Below are 11,644 nucleotides of genomic sequence, written 5' to 3'. Positions count from 1 at the left end.
CTCAATACTTAGAGCATACATATATGTCTACTTGATATCACTATATTTTCTTCTCTATTAGTTGTTAACTCAACTATTTTAATTAGATATCAGCTTTAAAACAGTAACCATTTTAATGTGGGTCGAAGGGGAGAATCTTTAATCTTGATTTGTCCCTTTTGGGTTAACTAAAAATGAGTTTATGCTATATTAGGGATTCCAAAAGTAACCCTAATAAAACAAGAAGTGTAAGAACACATTCGACAAGTGGTGTAATTTGGCAATACATGTCTTCTTTCTAAAAGCATTTGTATTTGCCCAAAAATAATTATGTCTCAGATGTCTTATTCTTTCCCCAAACAATTATAAAGACCAACATTCCCAACTAATTTTAAAGCCCAATACACTAGAATAATAGGCTTGAACTTTTTCTTTTAAAACATTAAGTAGTTAATTAGTTCATCATCAAAATAATAGTACAATATACAATTATAATAACCCAAAGTAAATCAACTATTAATGTAGTAAGCCGGCCACAGGCCGGCATATTGGCTAGTTGTGATATAAAACCCCAGAGTGCGTTTTGCAAAAAAAAAAAAGACCAGATCTTATGTAAAAAAATACCTGCAGTAAAGCTGATAATCTATCTCTATATATGGTTGCTTATCTTATTTTAAAATTACTGATCTACTCCCATAGTACATATATTAACATTGTTACAAAGTATTTTTTTTTTGGGGCTAAACTGTTTGAAACAGGGATATTTTGGAAATTAAAATAGCCTCAGACACACTAGTGGATCTGTAATGTGTACAGAACATAGATATTAAGATATAGATAATTAGCAAATATAACAAAGAAAATGTTAGTAGATATAACTATATTGGAGTTAATAATTGTTTAATTCGAAGGTAATCTTTTTACCATCCCCCACGCTTATATGACAAATTAATTTTATAACTCACATTTCCTATTTTTTCGTATTTTTTTTGTTTAAAACAAATATTCTTGGCTAATAGAACAGTAAAGATTCGCGCCATATTAGCCGATGAAGAAGAGTGTGAAGAGGGGTGGCAAAAAGAGAGCCGTTTTATAAGATTTTAAACACAAATTCTAATCACCTAACTCATATCTCCTTCTCCCTTAAAAACTCAATCTCACCCATCTTTCTCTTATCACACATTTCTCTTAAAACCAACCTTAACAATTTTAGTTTGTTTACTTGCTTTCTTATTATTCAGAAAGAGTTTAGTTAATGTTTTAGTCCAACAACTTGTCACACAAAACATTTGCCTGTTTTTCATTTTTCTTTTTTAGATCCTTCAATTTTCTTTGCAGTAATGGGGGCTTTGTTCCTCAATTCAAACTCATTTGTAACAAAAAGTATAACAAAGTCATGTTGCATTGACATGCCATCTTCATGGAAGAAAAAGAAGAAGAACATGGTATGTTGCATGAGCAGTACTATCGGAAATGTGACAACTTCCACTGGGGCGTCGTCTATTTTCACAGAAAGGTCGCCCCTGCCTACGACGGTGAAGAAGGATCATGGTAGTACATTGATAGATGCAGAAAACTTGCCTTTATCACCAAATGGAAAGACACAAGAGGAGATGACAGTGAATGGCTTGACACAATATGTTGGAACAAATGCTACCGTAATGGAAGGGATTGGCATTGTTAAATTTCTTAGAGGAAAGGATTTATTAATCACCGGCGCTACTGGCTTCGTCGCGAAAGGTACTACACTAATCCTCTTATCAAATTTAATTAGTACAGGAAAAGAATTAGTAATTAGCAATTTTACATGTTGACTTACAATGTAAAGCCATGGATTTTACTTTTGTCTATTTAATTATTCACAAATAATAAGTCATTAATTGTTGACATTTTCTTTTCGGATAAAAGTTGAAAATTATTTATGAAGTGCTATCTGCTAATTAGCTCACTTGTACCAAATTTTCTAAAACTATTTGTTGGGTTTAAATTTCTATTTCTGCATTTCAGTTCTCACTGAGAAGATTTTAAGGACTGTGCCTGATGTTGGTAAGATATTTCTATTGATAAAGGCAAATAGCAAGGAAGCAGCAATGGAAAGATTGAAGAGTGAAGTAAACATCTTTTCTCTTTCCCTAGTAACTCATGGTTATTTGATTTTAGCTACATTGGTGTAAAATACACTGATGAGTTTACGTGTTCAATACTTCTATATATACAATGGACTAGATATCACTTTGATATCAAGTAACATAAGAATTGTTTCAATGGTTTTCTTCAGATCATAAACACAGAACTTTTCAAGTGCCTGAAGCAAACTCATGGAAAATCCTACCAGTCTTTTATGTTAAGCAAGCTGGTTCCTGTGGTAGGAAATGTTTGCAAACCATATCTTGGAATTGAAACAGAGTTAATTGATAAGATTACAGACGAAGTAGATATAATTGTGAATTCGGCAGCAAGTACTACTTTTGATGAAAGGTATTGTGTGCACGTACATAAAGTGATCAATTGTGAATCATGTTATGAAATCAAATACACTTCAAAATTCACATTACCTTGAGATCCATAAAAATTTCAGGTATGATGTTGCTTTGGATATCAACACCAGAGGACCTTGCCAACTTATGAGCTTCACAAGAGGTGTCCCCAACTTAAGCTTTTCCTGCAAGTTTCAACAGGTAAAAGATTCAACACTCTGAACAAAGATAGACGTAGACACGTAGTACATTCATGTACAAAGACATTTAATTACACAGTGGTCGGGTTTTTCTTTCATTTGTGCAGCTTATGTTAATGGGGAAAGACAAGGTACAATCTTAGAGAAGCCATTCTTAAGTAGGAGATAGCATAGCAAGGGAGAGAATTAGCTTGGATACCCATCCTACAGGATCCCTCCCAATGTTGGATATTGAAGCTGAAATAAAGCTAGCTATGAATACAAGGGAATCCTTTCAAAATGATGCAGTGACTCAAAAGATGAAAGATTTAGGTCTAGAGAGGTGATACTGTTTTTCTTTTCTGTGTCCAATGAAGTTCTTTTTTAACTCTCTTTACTGAAATTTGTGTGTATACCCCTGGAAATTTTCTCTATCAGGGCAAAGGTCTACGGATGGCAAGACACTTATGTGTTCACAAAGGCCATGGGTGAGATGGTTATAGACAACATGAGAGATGATGTACCAGTGGTCATCATCCGGCCAAGCGTTATAGAAAGCACTTGTAAAGAGCCTTTTCCTGGATGGATGGAAGGAAACAGGTATTTCATTCTAACGACGAGCTTCTCTTAAAATTGATACTGATTTCTAAAAAATTTAAAAATGCCACATAGTTCTTTAATTTTTTTTTTTGCTCATCTTATTTGCTCTCTTCTATCTTCATCTGAGGATCACAGGATGATGGATCCAATAGTTCTATACTACGGAAAAGGACAACTTACTGGTTTTTTAGTAGACCCCAAAGGAGTACTTGATGTTGTGAGTATCACATCCTTGGCTTGCAAGTTCTTCTACAAGACTACAAAAGTAGGATAACTTCACTATGTTATTGGATTCATTAATTATTATCATTGTAATAGGTCCCAGCAGATATGGTAGTGAATGCGACCTTAGCAGCAATGGCAAAGCATGGAGCTGCAGGAAGACCAGGAATGAGCATTTACCAAATAGCCTCATCTGTTGTAAACCCCTTAGTGTTTGAAGACCTGGCTAAACTTCTATTCGAACATTTTAATTCTTCCCCTTGCATTGACACAAGAGGAGGGCCAATAAATGTACCTAAAATGAAGCTCTTCAGCTCCATGGAAGACTTCTCATCACATCTGTGGACAGACACGATCGAGCGTATAGGCTTTATTGCCGGCCTCACAAGAGAAGTTGTCGAAAAGACTAGAGACAGCTTGCAGAAAATCGGTGGAGCAAGCAAAGTACTTGGCAAACATATATGAGCCATACACATTCTATGGTGGAAGGTAAAATTTAAACATTGTTTAGGTTTCTACCATTAGTAGGGGATAACTGGTGCTAATGTACCATAAACTGGCCTGTTGGATCTGATAAAATGCCTAAGCATATCTGAACCAAATTCAATTGATTTGTACTCTTGGAATATTCAGGGTTGTCAGCAGGTCTATGATGAGCCCAGAACCTAGAGTATTTCTAGAACTAGCTAGATAGTTTGATTAAAGTTGAGCCTATACCAAGTCAAATACAGACGTGGTCATGTTAAACAACACGGCTGAATATGTGCTTCAGTATCATCCTAACTGCCATAAAACCAGATTTAACACCCTTATCACAAGTTTTGAGCAGGAACATAAAAATATACTAATAATTGTCATGGAACAAACATTATATTTCAGGTTTGATAATACAAATACAAAGAACCTGATGGAGGACTTGTCTGAAGAAGAGAAGAGGAGCTTTGGATTTGATGTTGGGAGCATAGACTGGAAACATTACATTTCTAAAGTTCATATTCCTGGATTAAGAAGGCATGTAATGAAAGGAAGAGGGATGTGTTGATATATACATAAGATACTTTTGTATTTTGTTACATGGAATAATCCCTGTAATACATGCAATTAATTGTAATAATTTCCTCAGTTGCTTATATCATTGGCCGTATATGCTCCTACTTTCATGACTAAATCTCTAATCTCCACACTATTTTGTTTCCAGTGCAAGTCAAAAAATTAAGTTTAACAAGAAAGTCACATTGAAATCAATATAAAAAAGAAAAGTCTATAATACAGTGGCAAACAATCTGGCATGATGGTTTGAGTGGGAAATATTCACATACGACATATTGTCAACATCGCCCTCTCTTTCAACAAACATAGAGAAGAAATAACTTGCCACTTTACAAATTACAATTAAGTGAGATCATCTGTCGTATCCATTTTGAATCTGATGACAACACAAATATGCACCTCCCAAAACCCCATCACTAAACTATTTCCCAACAAAAGGTATTCTGATTATCTGATATATCTATTCTTCCTTTTAAGGCAGGCATGGAAAAGTCAAACTCCAAGGGCTCTTTTGGCTTCTGCCAATGGTCCTTATTTATGTTGATAAAATTGCCCTTTCGTAACTAATCAACAGTTGAACACAGCTTGGCTGTTTTTCGTGAAGAATTTACCCATAAAGTTCATTCGTATATGTCTTGACCTTCAGATATTCTTCTATGTATACGCCAACAACACTTCGATGATTGAGTAGTTCTTGCGATTAATCCTCTTTGTTGCAATCATAATCATACGACTAGAATATGGGTCGGATCGAAGAAATCGAAAGTCCCATACGGCCATACCCAATCTAATAGTTGTGTTCCCTGACGTTCCATTGGATTCAATTTACTTCCTTCTAATTAAACCGATACATTTAAAAATTTTAAGAAGTGAAATTATCTCTTTCTAACCAAGAAATGATATTCAAACTCAAAATTGGCAACTTACAAGAGTAAAAAGAGTTTGATTTTTAAACTCATAAATGCCAATTCGCTAGATTTAGACAGATTTTCCTATTTTTTAAAACATTGTTTAGGGTTGAATATACAAGAGAGGAAATCCTATAGAGAGAGATTAATCCTTGTAAAGTTGTTATTTAAATCTGCCACAACTTATTTAGTGATGCCTTTTCTTTTAAATTATTTTCATTTTAATTTTTCTAGCTTGAGGAACCACATTCATCAACCCAGTTTCTGCTAGCATGGACTTAAACAAGTCACACTCATGAACCAATTTCCATTGATCCAATTTTTGAATGTGATGCACCACTCTCAAAATTGGACGTTCCTACATTGAAAAACACAATGTTTAGCTACAAATGAAAATTAAACACAAACTCAACTGATGTAATGTTAAGTTACAAATGAAAAGACCAAAATTAGTTAGTTAAAGCAAAGAAATTATAACCATTTAGTACCACGAATTTTCACTTTTTTCCTAAAATGGCACTCTAACTTTGAAACTTTTTATTTGTAATTTAATTTTCAATTTGTTTCAATTTAGTACATCAGTTAATTTTCCGTTCAATTCCGTCCAATTTCACTAACGGCGTTAGTACTATTCACGGTTAGCACTATTCACACAGTACTATTCGCGTTTTCACCATTCACACAGCATTATTCACGTGAACAGTGTTTTTTCAAAAATTCAAAATTTGAAAAAACCAAAGACACTATTCACGTGAATAGTATTTTTTTTTTCAATCTTAAAACTTAAAAATTATTTTTAAGATTGGTTAAAGATTTTTTTTTAAAAATCACTATTCACGTGAATAGTGATTTTAATCAAACTTAAAAATAAATTAATTTTTACGATTGATTAAAGATTATTAAAAAAAAAAAAAAAAAAACACACACACACACACACACACACTGTTCACGTGAATAGTGTTGTAAATAGTGATTTAAAAAAAATCTTTAACAAAACTTAAAAATTAAGGTTAATTTTTAAGATTGATTAAAGATTTTTTTTTAAATCACTATTCACGTGAATAGTGAAAAATACTATTAACGTGAACAGTGTTGTTTTTTTAAAAATCTTTAATCAATCTTAAAAATTAATTTATTTTTAAGTTTGATTAAAGATTTTTACTATTCACGTGAATAGTGATTTTTAAAAAAAAAATCTTTAACCAATCTTAAAAATAATTTTTAAGTTTTAAGATTAAAAAAAAAAATCACTATTCACGTGAATAGTGATAAACACTGTTCGCATAAATAGTGTTTTTGGTTTTTTCAATATTTGAATGTTTGAAAAAACACTGTTCATATGAATAGTGTTTTTGGGTTTTTTTAAAATTTGAATTTTTGAAAAAACATTGTTCACGTGAATAGTGCTGTGTGAATAGGGCTAACCGTGAACACCGTTAGTAAAATTGGACGGAAAATTAACTGATGTACTAAATTGAAACAAATTGAAAGTTCGTGGTACGAATAGGCGAGTTTCAAAGTTCGGGTAACATTTAGAAAAAAAAATGAAAGTTCGTGGTACTAAATAGTTATAAACTCTAAAGCAAATGTTACCTCACCTCGCAAAATTTTACGACTATATCCTTCCAAACCTGCACATACACCCATATGTGGGGAGGGGGCACTACAGAACATACCACCCTTCCTCCACTCACTGTCACTTTCTTCACCACCATTTTTCCCTTTACCCTTCTTGAATATTTAGGTCTCATCTTCTGCTTCAACTTCCTACTCTTCGTTAGCATCCACTTCCACATCTTCCTCTTCATTACCACCCTCTTTCTCAGCTATTTCATCACAATCTTGCTCAAATTCTTCTTCCCATCTCCCTCATTTGCCTCATCATCTAGTTCCTCCACAACTTCTTCTTCCTCTAAACCATCATACTCTTTTCCATATTTCAGCTTTTCCCTTTGGGAAGAAGATGAGTCCTTCTCATCATCTTTCATAGAACCAATTTTTCTATCCTTAACAGTACTATCCTTCGTCACCTTTTCGTTGCAATCTTTTTTTATCTTCTTCTTTGCTTTGTGCAAAACACTTATTAGAGGCACATTAGCATTTACATCAGTACTACTTTCTCCCCCGTCTTTCTTTTCCTTGTCGGCACAGTCAAGATTTTTCTCCACTGTCCCATTTCTCTTGTTCAGAGACCACTATAAAAATCACTCTACTCGGCTCTTGTTGGCTGTTGCGTTGCGGTTTGAACTACTTTACCCTTATTTTTAGGCACATTGTTAACTAGACCTGAAATACGAAATGATAAACATAAAACAAAAAGTTCGATGACATGTGAAAAGCTGAATAGTACAACCACAAGAGTACTAATAGACTTAGGTAAGGTTCCATTCGACGCGGGCAAATGTGACCGAGGGATTTTTCAAAGACATTATAATATGCATGTAAGAGCATCTCTAGGTGGTAGTATCACCTCCCAAATTCTTCAAATTTGTTTCCAAAACTCGGAATTTCGCTGAAATCCAACTCTAGGTGGAAGCAAATTCGGTCGCATCACTTGTCCAGCCGCATTCTTGTTCGCAAATTTGGGATTTCGGATGCGAATGCGGAGCGATAGTGGCAATGTCGGGTGCCATTAAAAATGTTGCCCCAATTTTTATTTTTTTTTACTTTGACCAGCACCATGCGCCAGTGGTACTGTAGCGCGCCACTCCTAATGTCGCATGCTCTAACGGACAAAAAAATGGCCGGAATTCTACATCCATATATCTACACTCATTTCCTTATTCATTTTACATACACTCAACCCAAATATTCTTATCAAACAACTCGACCATTTCACATCAATCCTCAACAAACAATACACACACATTGCCAAAAAATGGATCGTGAAGTGTATGAGATTTTTCCCCTTCAATCTTCATCTTCATCATCGTCTTCTTCTTCATCTTCTCCAGCAGAAGACTCGACAGATAGTCTTGATAAAGAATTTGTTAACGTCATTCTCTTTATGAAGCACCATTTGGCTGTACTTGTACAAGCACAAGTACATGCTCCGAAGGCACCACATGGTGGTTCAAAGAAGGGTCGAAAAGTGAAGCATAGAAAGTATGCTTTGACTTTGGAAATCTTGAAGGCCAACTACTTCGGTCGATCGTCCTGTTTTTCCGAAAGAGGATTTCAAAAACTTTCAGACTAAAAATCTTTATTCCTTCACATCTTCAACGATATTCAGACTCATTTTAAATACTTTCAGCTTAAATGTAACAATGCTGGTAAACTTGGTATAGATCATCTGATCAAGGCGGCTTCAACTTTGCGTATTCTTGGTTATGGTACGGTGGCTGATCAAATTAACGATCAATTATACATTTCCACGCAAACTGAAAACCAGGCGTTGAGGCATTTCTGTGATGCAATTATCAAATTGTACGGTTCAGTCTACTTGCGAAGGACAAATATTGCAAATACAGAACGCTTGCTTGCACATTCTGCCATACGTGGATGGCCGGGTATATTGGGAAGCATTTATTGCATGCATTGGGAATGACATAATTGTCCAACTGGATAGCAATGTACTTACAGTGGTTGTTCTTGAAAACCATATGTTATTCTCAAAACTGTTGCAACCGAAGACCTGTGGATATGACATTTTTTCTTTAGGATGCCAGGGTCACACAATGACATCAACGTGTTGGACAACTCACCGGTATTTGAGTACGTGATCAATGGTACTTCTCCACTTGTTTATTTTGATCTAAATCAGCATAACTATAATATGGGTTATTATTTAGCTGATGGTATCTATCCTAACTATACGACATTTATACAAACAATTTCAAAACCTAATGCTCTAAAGATGAAGTGGTTCACAACGATGTAAGAAGCTGCAAGAAAAGATATTGAAAGAGCTTTTGGGGTTTTGCAATCTAAATTTGGGATTTTGGCAAAAACTTGCAAATTATGGCATGTGGAGACAATGCTGGGTAATGTTATAAGATCGAGCATGTATCATATTGCACAATATGATAATCGGAGCTAAGAATAAAAATTATGAAATGAGAAGATACATTCCTGATCTAGAAGGGCAACCACAGATCTTACTTACTCGGGAATACTACATTGATGGGACTCTACGAGTTCAATCAAAGACTATGCATGCAGTGGCGGAGCCAGGGGGGGCCCAGGGTACGCCCTGGCTCACCCTCAACTTTCGTAAACAAATTTTTTTCTACTATTCACATAATCACACAAACCAAAAAGTTAGCTAGTCATATCCGAAAAAGAGTGAACAGTCTCCAAAAAAGCTAACTGTGTCTGTGTAAAGTACTAAAGTACTTGGGTTAACACTTAAGTACTTAACAGTGTTGGCTTTGAAGTCGAACTTAAAACCCACGACCCATAACCGACCAAAAGACAAAATAAAAAGCAGGCACACAAACCGAAACCAAACAATTGAAACAAACAAAGAAACAAAAATATCTTACTCCAGTTTGACTTTTTATCAAAAATTGAAGCAAAACCCACTACGCAGGTACCTACTTTTCCACAGTTTTACCTTTTTCTTTATTATTTTAATTAGTTATCTATAATTTCTAAAATTTTATAAGTAAGCCTAATATTATTAAATTTCTTGTCTTATTTTTTTATCTTTTCATATTAAGTTGTTCCTAAAGTATGTTTTTTAATTTTTTTGTATTTTTTTTTGTGAATTCATTAAACCACATATTTTTATTTAATTTTATTTTGTGAATATCATAATAACATTGGTAGTTTATTTTAATTAGTGCAATTTCAATTCAGTTGATTAATAGTTTATTTTAATTGTTTAAACAGATATGTTAAAGTATTTGATCAAAGGAAAGTCGTTACCCACTCAACCTACTCAACCACCTAATAAAACAAATACTATTGCCAGTGTTGAAGTAGGATTCTCCTCAAAGCGAAGTCACCAAGAAATTGAGGATGGTGGTGTTGAACAACCCACGTCAAAGCGGGTTCAACGTGAAAATCGCGGAAGAACTTGACTTGTCTAGTCTTCGTGGAGACCCCGACCGAGAAAAAAAAGATTTCAGATTATCATCCTAATGATCAAGACTCGGTGAGAAGAGCATATTTGCTTAGGGGTCCTTGCCAGCCTAATCATGCTTTTCCTCCAAGAACAAGAGGCAAGAGAATCCGACGCTTTCAGATTGAGTGGTATGAGGAGTTTAGTTGGTTGGAATATAGTATTCACGAGGATGCCGTGATTATGTCTATATTGTTCTCTTTAAACCTAATAGGGGGCACAAGGAGGTGGGGATGTTTTTTTCTCACGTGGGGTTTACTAATTGGGAAAGAAAACCAAATTAAAGGAGCACGTTTGAGGACCAAATAGTGCTCATAATATTGCTTATAGGGCAGCCATGTGCTTTGTTAAATCAAGAGCAAAGATATCGAGACATTTCTTCACGCATAACTGACCAAGTTCGGCGGATTATCGAATACACCTAACCGCAATAACCGATTGCATTAGGTTTCTTTGAGACAAGGTTTAGCTTTCCATGGTCATGATGAATCAGATGAGTCGATCAATAAAGGTAATTTTTTCTTGAACTTATAACGGTTTCGAAAGATCATAACTAAGTCATTAAGAAAGTTCTTGATAATGCTTCTAAAAATCGAAATTGACATCACCGATATCCAAAAAGATATTGTGAATTCGGCCGGCCGTGGAAACTACAAATGCTATTCTAAAAGATTATGGAAATTCATTGTTTGCTATTTTAATTGATGAAGCACGTGATATATCAATTAAGGAGCAAATGGCGCTTGTTTTCGCTATGTCGATAAGAAAGGTTCGTGATTGAGAGATTTTTGGAGTTGTGCATGTTAAGGAAACTAGTGCATTAACACTTAAAAGGCAATCGATGAGTTGTTCTCCAAGCATGGGTTGAGCATATCTAGATCCGCGTGGACAAGGGTATGATGGGGCCAAGCAATATGCAAGGTGATTTGAATGGCCTAAAAGCACTTGTAATGAAGGAGAATGAGTCCGCAGTTTATATTCATTGTTTTGCCCATCGCCCGGTTAGCCCTTGTAATAGTTGCAAAGAATCATCACCAATCGCTAACCTTTTTAGTATTATCTCTAATGTGGTAAATACCGTTGGAGCATCATGTTTAGCGACGGGATATGTTCATACGATGCAATGAAGGCTAAAGTTGTTGCAAAAGATTACAAAGTGGAGAA

The 11,644-nt window shown here is 34.8% G+C and overlaps 1 protein-coding gene across 1 annotated transcript; it reads left to right on the top strand.

The window, feature by feature from the left end:
- Positions 1 to 1,625: 1,625 nt before the first annotated feature.
- LOC147484796 (fatty acyl-CoA reductase 2, chloroplastic-like) lies at positions 1,626 to 4,622 on the top strand. Its single transcript, XM_086576962.1, is given in 12 exon segments — positions 1,626 to 1,719; positions 1,987 to 2,090; positions 2,258 to 2,457; positions 2,558 to 2,610; positions 2,613 to 2,657; positions 2,764 to 2,813; positions 2,815 to 2,978; positions 3,074 to 3,235; positions 3,371 to 3,452; positions 3,554 to 3,834; positions 3,836 to 3,946; positions 4,337 to 4,622. Coding segments are annotated over 12 exon segments (1,494 nt in total). The 5' UTR covers positions 1,626 to 1,640; the 3' UTR covers positions 4,500 to 4,622.
- Positions 4,623 to 11,644: the final 7,022 nt, after the last annotated feature.

Source organism: Coptis chinensis, chromosome 8 (genome assembly GCF_015680905.1).
Source record: "Coptis chinensis isolate HL-2020 chromosome 8, ASM1568090v1, whole genome shotgun sequence".
Taxonomy (NCBI): domain Eukaryota; kingdom Viridiplantae; phylum Streptophyta; class Magnoliopsida; order Ranunculales; family Ranunculaceae; genus Coptis; species Coptis chinensis.
This window is presented reverse-complemented; position numbering and strand designations above follow the sequence as displayed.